At 39.2% G+C, this 15,838-nt stretch overlaps 1 protein-coding gene across 2 annotated transcripts in view; it reads left to right on the top strand.

The window, feature by feature from the left end:
* Qser1 (glutamine and serine rich 1) overlaps window positions 1-15,838 on the top strand; it is a 54,653-nt gene that overhangs the window by 24,126 nt on the left and 14,689 nt on the right. For both annotated transcript variants that reach the window (XM_090347925.1, XM_090347926.1), the window contains exons 5-8: window positions 11,162-11,481; window positions 13,620-13,736; window positions 14,483-14,616; window positions 15,451-15,671. In XM_090347925.1, the coding sequence (XP_090204051.1) occupies window positions 11,162-11,481; window positions 13,620-13,736; window positions 14,483-14,616; window positions 15,451-15,671 (792 nt within the window). The remainder of the gene's footprint in view (window positions 1-11,161; window positions 11,482-13,619; window positions 13,737-14,482; window positions 14,617-15,450; window positions 15,672-15,838) is intronic.

Raw genomic sequence — 15,838 nt, 5'->3', positions numbered from 1 at the left:
CCAGGGCTTTGTTCATGCTAGGCAGGCACTGCACCACTCGTCCATGCTCCCTGCCCTTCTCCAGTTTTTTTTTTTTTAAATATTGTGGGTAATGGGGCTTGAACTCCACCTGGGCGCTGTCCCTGAACTCTTCAACTTAAGGCTACTGCCCTGATCTTGAGCCAAGCCCCACTTCTCGTTTTCTAGAGGTAAATTGGAGATAAGAGTCTCAGGTCCTTTTTTTTGTGCCCAGGCTGGCGTTGAACTCTGATCCTCAGATCTGAGCCTCCTGAGCAGATAGGATTACAGTCATGAGCCATAAACACCCAGCTACTTCTGAATTATATTGGTAGTGGTATCTCGTGATCATTTTTTTTCTTTGAGAATTGGCTCTTCTTCGAATCTTTCTGTGGACTTTGGACTGTAAATTTGGTCTGTTGATTTGTTGAATACTATATTATAACCTCCTGGACTCTATTAAAATCCACTGGAGAATATGGATTTTGTTTTGTTGTATCTGGTAATTTGGATATGAATTTTACCTCATCTTCTGTAAGTTGATTCCTGCATTGGCCCCATTTTCAGAGCCTTTGCTTTGCTGCTTAGAACTTGTTTAAACAGTTAGTCTGGAAACTAAGTGCTGGCAGACTGTTCTGTAGTTCAGATATCAAAGCCTTTGAATGCTACTTTGTGGCTATTCTACACCTATGGAGTTGATACAGGAGACTTGGACTTGATTCCCACCCTGCCCAGTCTCTTTGGCTAGCTGTGTTTTTTTTCTGGGAGATTTTAGGTATCATATGATTATGATATAATATAGTTCTGTGCAACTGGACTGTCCTTGAAGCAGTGAGCTGATGGAAGCAAAAGAGTATTCTTCATGCTTTAGGGAGCCAAAGAGACAGCTGATCTGTTAGAATTTTAGCTATCTCTTTCTCTGCCAATGGGTTGTATTTCTTAGATCTTGGCTTCTGTCTAGGCAGTCCTGGAAAAGAGAGAAAAAAGAAAAAAGATTTTTACCTATATTTAGCCTTGCCCAAGGTTTCTCTCTCCAGCTCTCTAGTAGAGGCAGTCAGTTTCTCATGCTTATATATACACTGGTTAATTCTGCAAAGAGGTTATCGTTTGTTCCACAGTAGAGAGATAAGAGAGGAAAATAAATTCAGTACCTAGGATAATTATCTTCATATAACTGTCATCTTTTTGATGGTTAACTGGAGATAAAAGTATGAAATTTGCCTGCCCCAGATAACTTCAAACCTCCTGAGTAGGTAGGATTATAGGTGTAAGTCATTGAGCTTCCCTTGGATATTTGATTTTATCCATTGCTTTTTTTCTTATTATTTGTGGTGCTTGGTATCAAGCCAAGGACCTTTTGCAGTTAAGCAAATGCACCACTAAACTCTATGCCAAGCCATCTAAATAAGAACTAGAAGTCTGGAGTTCAGGCTCCAGTTACCAGCACATGCAGACAAAAGCTCAAGGTTTTTCTTGTTCTTTGTTAGTCATGGGACTTGAACTCTGGATCTGGGGGTTGTCCCTGAGCTCTTCAGCTCAAGGCTACTGCCATCCCCCTGGAGCCATAGTGCCACTGCGTGTGTGTGTGTGTGCGTGCGCGTAAGCTCGCGCGTGCGCTTAGCAAATGTTCAGTTGTTAGAGAAGTCTCTGGTGAGTATCAAGTAAACAAGTAAATTTTCCTGCATTTTAGTGCTTTTGCTTAAAATTTTTTTAAAATTCTTATAAGAGGTGATGTACAGAGGGGTTACAGTTATATAGTCAGGTAAAGAATAAATTTCTTCCTCCCTCCCTCTTTCTTTTCTTTTTCTGTCTTTGCCATTCTTGGGGCTTGAACTCAGGGAGGGTATATGGATAGATACAATTATAGAAAAACATAGTTATAAAATTCAGAATATATGTTAAAATGTAACTAGGAAATTCTAGATGGGTGGGCTTGGGAAAGATATGGAAGAACGATAGGTTTCTTCACTCAGTAAAGAAATTAAATGGCTGGGAGTTTGGCCTAGTGGTAGCGTGCTTGCCTAGCATGCATGAAGACCCGAGTTTGATTCCTGGGTACCACATGCATAGAAAAAAAGCCGGAAATGGTGCTGAGGCTCAAGTGGTAGAGCTCTAGCCTTGATAAAGTCCAAGGATAGTGCTCAGGCCCTGAGTTCAATCCCAGGACTGGCCAAAAAAAAAAAAAAAAAGAAAGAAAGAAAAAGAAATTAAATGACTGTATCTATCTATCTATTTTTTTTTTTTTTGCCAGTTCTGGGCCTTGAACTCAACGCCTGAGTACTGTCCTTGGGCTTTCTCAAGTCTAGTGCTCTACCAGTTGAGCCACAGCACCACTTCTGGCTTTTTCTGTGTATGTGGTACAGAGGAATCAAACTCAGGGCTTTGTGTGTGGTTGGCATGCACTCTACCACTAGGCCACACTCCTGGCCCAAAGAATGAATTTCTTTTAGACAATGTCACCCTTTGCCTTGTGCTCTCACAATTTTCCCTTCCCATCTCCACCCATAAGTTGTGTGGTTCATTTTCAACGTAGTATCTAGTGAGTTCCTCCGTTTCTGTGCCCTCTTCATACCTTCCCAAAGAAAGATAAACAAAACAAAAAGAAAATGAAAACAGAAACAAAGAAAAAACCTGTTTCCATTTCCTGGAGTTCATTTCAATATTATTTTGTATGATCAGATGCACTTAGGCATTGTGCCTTTCTGTTTCTCTCCTAAGAGTATCCTCCTTTGATATCTCATTGTGTGTGCATGCCAAAGTCCTATGTAATGATTATGTTCCAGTGTAGTACAAGTAAATTTTACCTGATATTGTTCAAATAACTTAACTTTTAATTTTTTATTTAATGGGTTAAATGTTTTATAATTTGCTTTAAAATATCTGGGCAGACAAACTTAAAGCTGATAGATGGATGAAACAAGCATATCAAAATGTTCATAGTTGCTAAGGCTAGGTTGTATACATTATGAAAATTTATATTCTCTGTATATATTTATATTTTTATAATGATAAAAACTTTTTAAAAATTCTCTCTATCCTTATTTATTTTTAGATTGCTTGATCTGTTGATTCCTGAGAAAGGTGTGTTAAAGTTTCCCACTATGTTTTATTATTTTTTTTAACTGTTTACCTGATGTGTTTTGAACTCATATGATTAGGTACATAAAATTTTGCAGTCGTTAAATTTCCTTTTATCATAATAAAAACTCCCTTTTTCTCACTTAATGACTTGTTTCTAGCCTTGTCATACTAATTTTGTTAACATTTTTAAAACTTTTTATCCATGTCTGTATTTTCTGTTGAAACAAAATTGCTTGTGAAATATGACTCATATGGAAATGTAACACATATAAAATATATAACAGTTTCCTCAAATTTGAAGAAGTAGGTATTTAAGCCATATGCTCTCAACACATTACAGTAATTTTACAAATTGAGACTAGAAAAGCAGAAAGAAACAAAGAAAGAACTTGCTCTTTGGAACAATTCTTGGTTTTAAAAACAAAACTAAAACTGAAGAAACAAGCTATTTGAAATAGAAAAGTGGAACATTGAAAAAAATGGGATATGGCCAGAATGTGACATAGAACAAAATTAATGGCATTAATTCCTTCCATTGGAAGCAAGAATAGACAAATATGTATATTGAATATTAAAGTTAAACTGAGCTCAGGACCTCTAGAGTTTACCACTTACTAACTTATATATGGATCACTTCCTTGCCTTTCTTTTACAATGTTGGTACCACTTTTACATGTATTATGTATACTATACCTTGTTTAAAGCTCATATGAAGGATGTTACATGGTATCAGTAATTTTCCCTTTACTAATTTGAAAATTTTGAGTTTCTTTTTGTGTGCTACAATTGAACTCTGAGGGCTTTGGGCTTGCTAGGTGGGTACTTTACCATCTGAGCCACACTCTTACCCTTTTGCTTTCCATTTTTCAAATCTGTTATATTCATGCCTGGGCCAACCTGGACTTGGACTGCAATTCTATTTATGTTTTCAGTGTAGTTGAAATAACAGGTAAATGCCAGCTCATCCAACTTCCATTTTGCCAGTCCTGGGGCATGAACTGAGGGCCTAAGCACTGTCCTTGGGCTCTCTCAAAGCTAGATCTCTACCACTTTAGCCACAGTACCATTTCTAGCTATTTTTCTATGTATGTGATACTGAGGAATCAACCCCCAGTCTTTGTGCATGCTAGGCAAGCACTTTACCACTAGGTCAAACTCCCAATTGGGCACCTAACTTTTTATTAGTAGAGACAGGAGTGTTTCAAACTTTTTGCCAGTCCTTGAACTAAAGTTCACATGTTTTTGTCCCCAAGTAGCTGGGATTACAGAAGTGAACCATCATGTCCAGCACAAGTTGATTTAATTTTAATTTCTTAGTGTATTTATACTGGGGCTTGAAATTAAGGTCATGTGCCTTCACTAGGATTTTGTTACTTAAAGTTGGCACTCTACCACTTGACCTACACATCCAGCCTGGCTTTTGCTAGTTACTTGAAAATAATATCTGAGATTGGTTTTCCAGAGCTACCTCTGAATAGAAACCCTCAGACCCCAGCCTTCTGAATAGCTACGATTATAGGTGTGACCCACTGATGGTGTCTTAACTGTGTGCATTGGAATCAAACCTAAGACCTCATAAAGACTATTAATACATTCATTAGGATAAAATTCTATTGTACTGTAATACATTCCCAACCTTTCCTCCCTTATTTTCGTTCCTTCCCTCCTTCCTTTCTTATATCTTATACTGGGGCTAGAAAGTAAGTCTCTGGGCACTGTCCCTTAGCTTTTTTTTTCTTGGTTGTGGGGCTTGACCTCTGGGCCTGTGCGCTATTCTTGAGCTCTTCTGCTCAAGGCTACTCCCCTACGCCTTGACCAACAGCACCATTTCTGGTTTTCTGGTGGTTAATTGGAAATAAGAGTCTCATGGGATTTTAGTGCCCAGGCTGGCTTTGAACCAGGATCCTCAGATCTCAGCCCCCTGAGTAGTTAGGATTATAGGCATGAGCCACCATGCCCAGTTCCCTTAGCATATATCTTTATTTTTGTTTTGTTTTTTTTTTTCTAGTCTTGGAGCTTGAACTCAGGGTCTAAGCACTGTCCTTGGGTTTTCTCAAGACTATAGCTCTACCAGTTGAGCCACAGCACCACTTCTGGCTTTTTCTATATATGTGGTACTGAGAAATTGAACCTGGGTCTTTGTGCATGCTAGGCAAACACTCTACCACTAGGCCAAACTCCCGGCCCCAATAATAAATTTTTAAATAAGTCTCAGAGGTTGAGAATGTAACTTAATGGTAGAGTGCTTGCCTAGCATTCATGAAGCTCTAGGTTTGATTCCTCAGTACCACCTAACCAGAAAAAGTTGGAAGTGGCTCAAGTGATAGAATGCTAGCCTTGAGCACAGAGAGGCTCAGGGACAATACCAGGTCCTGAGTTCAAGCCCTAGGACTGGCCAAAAAAAAATTTCAGACTTTCCTGCCCAGGATGTCTGCAGATCTGTTAATCACAGCTTCCTGAATAGTCAAGGTTACAGGCCTGAGCTGTAGGCACCTGATTGGCTTTATTTAATTTGTTTATTTGTCAATAGTGGGGCTTGAATTCTGGGCCTGGGTGCTATCCCTGAACCCTTCTGCTCACTGCTAGCACTCTACCACATTGAGCCACTTCCGGTTTTCTGGTTAATTGGACCTAAGAGTCTCATGGACTTTTGTGCCTGGGTTGGCTTTGAATCGTGATCCTCAGATATCAGCCTCCTGTGTAGGTAGGATTATAGGTACAAGCAACAGGCGCCCAGTTTTGCTTTAATTTTTTTTTTTTTTTGCCAGCCCCAGGACTTGAACTCAGGGTTCTGAGTACTTTCCTTGTGCTTTCTCAATGCTAGGGCTCTACAACTTGAGCCGCAGCACTTTTTCAGCTTTTTTTATATTATTATTTTATTATTTTTTCCAGTCCTGGGCTTGAGCTCAGGGCCTGAGCACTGTCCTTGGACTTTATCAAGGCTAGAGCTCTATCACTTGAGCCTTAGCGCCATTTTCGGCTTTTTCTATGTATGTGGGATGGAGGAATTGAACCCTGGTTTTCGTGCATGCCAGGCAAGCACTCTACCACTAGGCCAAACTCCCAGCCCTATCCAGCTTTTTTTTTCTGTATATGTGGTACCGAGGAATTGAACCTGGGTCTTCATGCTTGCTAAGTAAGTGCTCTGCCAATAGGCCAAACTCCTGGACCCTGCATTAATTTTTATAGTGGAAAATTAAAAAAATACAGTAAAGTATAAGGCAGAGAGTAACATTCAAAACCAATTGTGTGTATCAGTTTCAGTAAATCCTGGGGTGGGGGGGTGGGGGAAATAGTTTAGAAGTTTTGAATGTTCCTTGGTTCTGTTCCCTAGCACTACCAAAACAATTAGCCTAGTGGTAGAGGGCTTGTCTAGCATACATGAAGACCCGGGTTCAATTCCTCTATACCATATATGTAGAAAAAAGCTAGAAGCAGTGCTGTGGCTCAAGTGGTAGAGCTCTAGCCTTGAGAAAGCCCAAGGACTGCTCAAACCCTGAGTTCAAGGCCCAAGACTGGCCAAAAAAAAAATGAACCTTGGTCCAAGAGTATGACTTAATGGTAGAGTGCTCACCTAGCATAAACAAAGCCCTGGGTTCAATTCCTCAGTACCACATACACAGAAGTGGCTGTGGCTCGAGTGGTACTCACCTTGAGCAAGCTCAAGGACAGTGACCAGGACCTAAGTTCAAGCCCTAGGACTGACACCCCCCCCCCCTTGAAAAAAAAGAATGAATGAATCTTATTCATTTTCCTCCTTACCTAATCCACTGGTAGTTTTGTTTAAATATTTCTGTTCTTTTCCTAGTCATAGACACTCTTTGTTTCCCCAAATCTGTTAGTATATCACTTTAGATAGTACAGCCTTTTGAACTTGACTTACATTTAACAATCTTCTAATGTATATGCATGTTACTCTTACTCTAGGCTTTTAACTCTCTTTCTCAGAAGCTCAGTTTAAAGCCAGCCCAAGTACTAATGTCTGTGAGACTCTGTTTTTGTCAGTCCTGGGGCTTGAACTCAGGGCCTGAGCACTATTCCTGGGTTTTCTCAAGGGTAGAACTCTACCACACTTGAGCCACAACACCACTTCTGGCCTTTTCTATGTATGTGGTACTAGGGAATCAAACCTGGATCTTTGTGCATACTATGTAAGCACTCTGCCACTAGGCCAAACTCCCAGTCCTATTTTTTTTTTTTTTTGCCAGTCCTGGGCCTTGAACTCAGGGCCTGGGCACTGTCCTTGGGCTTTCTCAAGGCTAGAGCTCTACCACTTAAGCCGCAGCACCATTTCTGGCTTTTTTCTATGTATGTGGTACTGAGGAATCGAACCCTGGTTTTCGTGCATGCTAGGCAAGAACTCTACCACTAGACCAAACTCCTGATCCCCTCCTCCCACTCTTATCTCCAATTAATTACTAGAAAATGGCAAGTGGCAAGTGGGGCTGTGGTTCTTTGAGATGAAGGTGAAAAGCTCAGGGACAGCCCCCAAACCTAGAGTTCAAGCCCCATCACCCACCAAGAAACAAACAAAAAAACGTAATATTATGTTAGAGTTAATAGAACATTTTATCTAAATATGTCAGCTACCATTTCTATGCTTTTGTGTGTGGGGGGGGGGGGTGGGTTGTGAGACTTGAACTCTAGGCCTAGACATTGTCCATGAGCTCTTCAGCACAAAGCTATCGCTCTACTCCTTGAGCCACAGCACCATTTCCAGTTTTCTGCTGGTTAATTGTAGATAAGAGTTGCATGGACTTTTGTGCCTGGGCTGGCTTTGAACCACGATCCTCAGATCTCATCCTCCTGAGTAGCAAGGATTATAAGCGTGAGCCACTGTACCCAGCTCTATGTATATTTTTGTGATAAAAATATTAGTATTATAAAATGCATTTGTTATTTAAGACCAAAACTCTATAAAGTAGGAGCTCTGAATGTGATTATTTTGTTTTCCCAACTGGCTTGTCTCTTTGATTAGAGGGTCTCATGAATATATGAGCCTTGTTTTAATTTATTACAAGAACTAACTTCCTTTGCTCTCTTGTATTTTTTTATTTTTTAGCTCCCTCCCCCAACCTCTTCCTTCTTTCCTCCATGTTTCTTCCCTTCCTTCCAGGCCTGTGTTCTCACTCAGTTTGTGGTTTCCTTGCTGAGCTCTTCTTTGATTGTACCTCAGCTCTTTCATCACTCTTGGAAAGTAGAATTTCCTTTTTTTTAGGGTACAGCTTTTGCAGCTGGTAATCAAATGCCCCTTTGCCTGCAGCTTAGTATGAGCAAGTGAATCACAAATCTTTGTGTTTTTACTATTATTGTGTATGCTACTATTTTTATTTTATCTATATTATTCAGGATAACATGAGATTGCTGTATTTGTTCCTAAGCCTAGGAATCCTGTATGTCCTTCAAAGTGTCAATGTTACTGAATTACAATTCACGTCATAAAATATCTCCCATGCTTTATGGAAAAATAGCTATGGTTGTTCTCCTAGTGGCTGTCTTGTAGTCCTGTCAACAGTCTATAAAGTTCGAATTATTTTATATTTTGGTGCCACTTGTTACTGTCTATATGATTAATTATTGCTGCCCTAGTGGGCATGAAGTTGTATTTCTGATTTGTATTCATCTTATAACTAATTTTGATCGGCCTTTTATCTTTAGACAAATTAATGTTTATATCCTTTCACAAATTATTTTTATTTTTTGTGACTCTTGGGGTTTTTTTTTCCTATGTGTTTATTTAATTTATATTTTCTGCTTTTGTTGAAGATGGCATTGTCTTTGTTTTCTTAGACAAGGTCTTGCTATGTAGCCAGGCTGGCTTCAGACTAATGAGCCTCTAATCATAGCCTCCTAAATGCTGAGATTACTGGCCTTTGCTCGCTATTAAAATTGGTTATAAGTCTTGGATATGGTGGCATAAGAGTTCTATAACATATTATGAAGAAAAATCTCTATACCACTATCTTACAGCTTTATAGCAAGCTTTAAAGTTGTGAAATGTTTTTCAGTTTTCAAGATTGTCTTGATTCTATGTCTTTTTCACTTTGATTAGAATTTGAAGATCAGTGTGTCAAATAATAGGGAAAATGCACTTATTAAAAAAAAAACTATAGCTGGGCACTGTGGCTCACACCTGTAATCCTAGCTGTTCAGGAGGCTGAGATCTGAGGATCATAGTTCAAAGCCATCAGGACACTAAAGTCCATGAGACCCATCTCCAATTAACCACTAGAAAATCAGAAATGGTGCTGTGACTCAAGGGATAGGGTAGTAGCCTTGAGCTGGAGAACTTAGGGACAGTTCCCAGGCCCAGAGTTCAAGCCCTACGACTGACAAAAATAATACACACATGCACATGCAAACACACAAACTATAAGGCAGGCGCAGTGGCTTACACCTGTAATCCTAGCTACTCAGGAAGCTGATATAGGAGGATCGAAGTTCAAGGCCAGCCTGGGCAGGTCTTGAGAGAGACATATTTCTAATTAACCACCAGAAAACAAAGTGGTCCTGTGGCTCCAGGTGGTTGGTAGGTTGGTAGCCTTGAGCTGAAGAGCTCAGGGACAGTGCCCAGGCCCAGAATTCAAGCCCCACAACTGACAAAACAAAAACTGTAAGATTGGGCTGGGAATATGGCCTATTGGTAGAGTGCTTGACTAGAATGCAGGAAGCCCTCGATTTGGTTCCTTGATACCACATACACAGAAAAAACTAGAAATAGTTTGATTCCTTGGTACCATATGCATGGGAAAAAAAACAAAAACAGAAGTAGTGCTGTGGCTCAAGTGGTAGAGTGCTAGCCTTGAGAAATCTCAAGACAGTGCCCAGGCCCTGAGTTCAAGCCCCAGGGCTGGCAGTAGTGGTGAGGGAATTTGGTTGGGACCGGATAACTGAGTTAAATCTTTAAATTGGTTTGGGTACTATTGCTTGCTATCTACAATGTTGAGTATTATGATGTATATGTCATTGGGGCTGAGCTCAGTGCCTCACACCTGCCTACATACCACTTGAATTGTGCCTCCAACCCTTTTCATTTTCTTGGCTAACTTTGTCTACGGTGGCCTCCTGCCACTTCCTTCTGAATGGTTAGGGTTAGAAGCAATAGCTAGAATTACAGGTGTGTCCTTCCCCTCTGACTTCTTTTTAAAGTCTTTGAAAAATGTTTGATAGTTTTCACAGTGTAAACTTTTATCTTAGATTGTTCATTACAGTTTTTATAAATAAAGTAGATTTTTGTTTCTGCAATCAATGTCTTAATTTATTCTAAACAGCATTGCAAGTTTCTTAGGATTTTTTTTATGTAAGGTTCTAAAATGAAGGATAACTTGTAGATATACTTGTTAGGGAAAAGCATCCAAATTTTCCTCATTAAGTATGATGTTAACTGTAGCTTTTTTTCTAGCTTACCTTATCAAGTTAAGGAGATTTTCTATTTGGGGGTTGCTAGATGTTTTGCATATAATTTTGCCAGTATTTTTTTTTGCAGCAGCAGCAGTTAGATGCTCCTATATGTTTGTTCTATGTTGTCTGTGTTGCTATAGTACATCAGATGCTTTTAATTACCTAATTCTCTTCATTTGATATTAGTCTGTTTTGATTTTCTATTTCTGTTCACTTTTTAGTAGCTTGTATCTTTCTAGGAATTTTATAATTTTTTTTATTTCACTAGCTACTAGTGCTGTTTCAAATCATTTCCCCCCAAGCCTTTCATCTTTATTTGGTTTGGTTAGTAGACCCTTCCTTATCTTCTTTTATATGTCCCGATTTTTTTCCAATTATCTTTCACTTCAAGTAGTGTTTGGGGGAACAGAGCTTGGGGAAATGATAAGTGCATAGATGGAGGTTTGTAATAAGGTCTGCAGTCTTATTGCCATGCAGATTTAATTTGCTTTTGTTGTTCTTGTTGTTCATGGGACTTGAATTCCGGGCCCAGGCACTGTCCCTGAGCTCTTCTGCTCAAGGATAGTGCTCTATCACTTGAGCCACAGCGCCACTTCCATTTTTCTGGTGGTTAATTGGAGATAGAGAAACCTGTAATGTTTAAGAATTTATATTTCTGATTTTATATGTGTTCTAATTTCAGATGCCATATCAGTAGCAACTTCTAGCCCATCTACCAGTACTAGTACTGGTACTGCTTCCTTCACCACTGTTGGTGCAGCTAAGCAAGAAGTTCTCCACTCTACTTCATCTGCAATAAACGTCCTGGAAAATATAAACTGCACTGAACCCTCAAAGCCTGTTGAACTTGATGGTCTGCCTTCAGACCAGTTTGCAAAAGGACAGGACGCTGTTGCCATAGAAGGTTTTACAGATGAGGAAAACACAGAAAGTGGAGGAGAAGGCCAATACAGAGAGCGTGATGAATTTGTGGTAAAGATAGAAGACATAGAGACATTCAAGGTAATGTTGTTATCTACTGGTGTGAATATAATAATTTAGTTGGAGTACCAGTGATATAGGTCTATCAAAATGACTGGAAGGCAGGCTCTACTCTGTGTGTGTGTGTGTGTGTCAGTCTGTCTGTCTGTCTGTCTGTCTGTCTGACTGAGTGAGAGGGGTTTTGTTTTGTTTTTAGTCATTGGGTTGAACTTCGCCTGGGTGCTGTCCTTGAGCTCTTCAGCTCAGGGCTACCATCCTACCTTTGGACCAAGCCCCACTTCCTGTTTTTCTTGAGGATAATTGGAGATAAAAATCTCAGGTCCTTTTGTGTCCTAGCTTTGAACCTTGATCCTCGGCTCTCAGCCTCCTGACTAGTTAGGATTACAGGCGTGCACGTGTGTGTGTGCGCGCGCGTGCGTGCGCGTGCATGTGTGCATATTTTTATCGTTACTTACAGTTACATGTATTTGATAAGACAAAGCTAGATGCCAGATTTTTTCTTTCTTTCTTTTTTTGTAAATGACTCATTATGTATCCCAGGCTGTTTTTAAACATGTTATCATGTTATGTTTAAAGGCTGGGCTAGGCTTCCCTCTCACTCCAGATCCTTCTGCCTTAGCCTCCCAAATGCCATGATTACAGGCATGTACTACCATGCTCATCCAATGAATAATACTTTATTAACTATCTGGTTAAACTACTTCTGGGGCTAGAACTCAGGGGCTTAACACTTTTGCTAGGCTTTTCAGTCACAGCTGGCACTGTACCACTTCAGTCATACCTACATATCAGCATTTTGCTGGTTAATTGGAGACAGTGTTATAGATTTTCTTTTTTTTTTTTTTTTTTGCCAGTCCTGGGCTTGAGCTCAGGGCCTGAGCACTGTCCTTGGACTTTCTCAAGGCTAGAGCTCTACCACTTGAGCCTCAGCACCACTTCCGGCTTTTTTCTATGTATGTGGTACCGAGGAATCAAACTCGGGTCTTCATGCATGCTAGGCAAGCACTTTAACCACTAGGCCAAACTCCCGGCCCCAGTGTTACAGATTTTCTGCCTTGAACTGTGACCTAGGTTTCAGTTTCTTAAGTAACTAGAATGGCAGGGATGAGCTACTAGCACCTACCTGTCATTATTTAGGAAAAGAAAAACTTGAAAATAATTTTAACTCACTTACTTGACTTCTGAGTAGATGGCTATCTTTGATACTTTAATTGCATTAGTTTTAGAATTTTTTTTTGAGTTTCCCAACTCTGCCTGTTTTTAGGAGTTTGTAGAAAAATGGCTATTTCTATAATTGAAATGCTAAAGGGCTGGGCAGTGCTCAAGCTGATAATCCTGGTTACTTAGGAGAATGGAGTTCACAGGATTGCACTTTGAAGCCAGCCCAGTCCAAAAGTAAATACACAAGACTCCTCTCCACCAGTGGCTAGGTACTGTGATTTATACCTGTCATCTAAACCATTCAGGGAAGTTAAGCATAAATAGGTGAATCTTGGGCAAGACTATCTTTGGAACTGGCAGAGTAGCTCCAGTGGTAGAATACCTGTGTAGCATGCATGAAGCCCTGAGTTTAATGAAAATATCAGAACTATTACTTAACAATCTAATTTACCTTTTCTGAAGATAATATATTTTCAGATTAGAAAGGGGTTATAGTTACATAAGCCAGGTTAAAAAAAAGCATATTTCTTTTTGGACAATGTAACCTCTTCACTTGCTCTCTCCCAGTTTTTCCTTCCCATTCCCACCTATAACCTGTTCATTTCCATCAGAGTGGCCAGTAAGTACCACTGCTGCATTTGTTCTCCCTTTGTCCCTCTACCTCTGTGCCTCCCCTTAACACTCCCGGAGACATAAATGAGCATACAGAACAAAAAGAAAAGAAAACAAAAGCAGCAAAAAAGAAAAAAAAAACTCTTGTTTTCATTTGCTGGAGTTAATTTTGGTAAATATTACTTTGTGTGATCAGATGCACATAGGCTTTTTGTTCCTCTCCTAAGAATATCGTCTTTTGGTCTTACTGGGTATGAAGGCCTATTTTCGGGTTTTTTTTTTTTTTTTTTTTTTTTTTTGTCAGTTGTGGGGCTTATAGGTATTCTATAAGTATGAAATATGTTAATACTTTTTGTAAGTATCATTAATTATTCTATTTACTATAGGAAGCTTTAAAGATAGGAAAAGAACCTCCAGCTATTTGGAAAGTACAAAAAGCTTTATTGCAGAAATTTGTTCCCGAAATTCGAGATGGGCAAAGAGAATTTGCTGCTACAAATAGTGTAAGTAAAATGCGTTTTGTTTTGTTGATGTTGTGGTTTGAACTGAGGGCCTTTTACTCGTTAGGCATGACTCAAGTCATGTCCCCAGCCCTAAAATGTTTGCTTTAACTAACCTTTCTATATTTTTATACTGAGCCTGGGAAAAATAAAGAACAATTTGGATTTTAATACATTTTGTATTGTTTATTACTTAAAGTAGCATAAATTTTGACCTGTGTAATATGTGATGCTGATTGTATGATGTAATAGCAAATAAACCCCACTATTTAAAATGTAAAGGACTTCATACTGTTGGTTAACACACATGCATATACTTGTGTGTGTGTGTGTGTGTGTGTGTGTGTGTGTGTGTGTGTGAGAGAGAGAGGGGGGGGGAGGGAGAGGGAGAGGGAGAGGCTAGTGTTAGTCTCAAAATTTTAGATATTTAGATGCTTTCATATTAGTTACTCTAACAAATATCCTTATTTTATCAGAAGACTGATATTCTTTTATTCTTACATAGCTGTTCAATAGCCAGGTATCATTGCTTGTATAACCAGGATGGGCTGGTTTACAGTCAAGAATGAACATAGAGTACTAAAGACATAGCTCAGTAGTGGAGCACCTGTTTAGCATCTACAGGCTCTGGGTTTGGTTCCCAGCACGGAAGCAATTATGTATATAACTATTAATTATATAACACATACAGGACTTCAATAATTAGGTAAAAACTGTATAATTATGTAATTCAGTATTTCTTTCCTTAGTACCTTGGATATTTTGGAGATGCAAAGACTAAATACAAAAGGATATACGTGAAATTCATTGAAAATGCAAACAAAAAAGAATATGTCAGAGTATGTTCTAAAAAGCCAAGAAGCAAGCCTTCACAAACTATCAGGTATTTTTTTCTTTGTTAATACAACTTTTTTTTTTTTTTTTTGGCCAGTCCTGGGCTTGAGTTCAGGGCCTGAGCCCTTGGGCTTTCTCAAGGCTAGAGCTCTACCACTTGAGCCTTAGTACCACTTCCGGCTTTTTTCTATGTATGTGGTACCAAGGAATCAAACCCAGGTCTTCATGCATGCCAGGCAAGCACTCTACCACTAGGTCAAAAACTCCTGGCCCCCAACTTTATTATTATAGTGGTACAGTTCAGGTAATGAGTACATTTCTCTTTTGGACACTCTGTGCTTTTCTTTCTTTCAGTTGTTTTCCCCTCACACTCACACATCCCACCCCCCACCCCACCACCACCCTCATCCCTACCACAAGTTGCATAGTTCATTGTCTATATAATACATATGGGATACCATGATTGCATTTGTTCACCCTCCCTCCTTTCCTTTCTGTGCCTTCCCTTTGTATCGCATATTTGAACTGTTAGCCCTTTGATAACTGAACATTGATTGCCATTTCTTAAAGGATGTATTTCAAGAAAACATTATGGGAATCACTGTTGAGATATAGGATTTGGATTTATTCTGAGAACATTGGTGAGGATATTTAAATAATCTCTGTGATTATAATTTTTTCTAATTTGTTTTAATCTTTTTAAAAATATATTTTATTGTAATTTGTAGAAGTTACATTATATTCACCAGATAGTAGGTGCATTACTTCACAAACATTGCTACCCTTTCTCATGTTTTTGTCCCCATTTCCCTTCTTCCCACCCCCTTTGTTTTAATCTTATAAGATTCAAATGTGTTAATTGAATTTGCTTGTAACATTGCAGAACTGTTCAGGCTAAGCCAAATAATAGCAATAAAACTTCAGATCCTCCCATATCAAAAACGACTACAACTTCAAAAGCCCCTTCAATGAAACCCAAAGTTAAACAGCTAAAAATAAAGGCTGAGCCACCACCAAAGAAACGGAAGAAATGGAAAGAAGAATTTTCATCCTCACAATCTGACTCATCTCCTGAGGTCCATTCTAGCAGTAGCGATGATGGGGGTGAGTTTTCCATGAAACCAACACCTCTGGCAGGTTACGAGACTGGAGATGGTCAATGGTGGTTCCAGTTCAGAATTGATTCATATTTCCACTGGATTTATCCCTTCAGTGTTGTGCTGTGCTTTTGTGAAAACAGTACATCTACTGATGAAGAGTTATAAAATAGA

Source organism: Megascapheus bottae, chromosome 16, assembly GCF_031878675.1.
Source record: "Megascapheus bottae isolate mThoBot1 chromosome 16, mThoBot2.hap1, whole genome shotgun sequence".
In the NCBI taxonomy this organism is placed as follows: Eukaryota; Metazoa; Chordata; class Mammalia; order Rodentia; family Geomyidae; genus Megascapheus; species Megascapheus bottae.
Note: the sequence above shows the minus strand (reverse complement) of the source record. Positions and strands in the feature narration are given on the sequence as shown.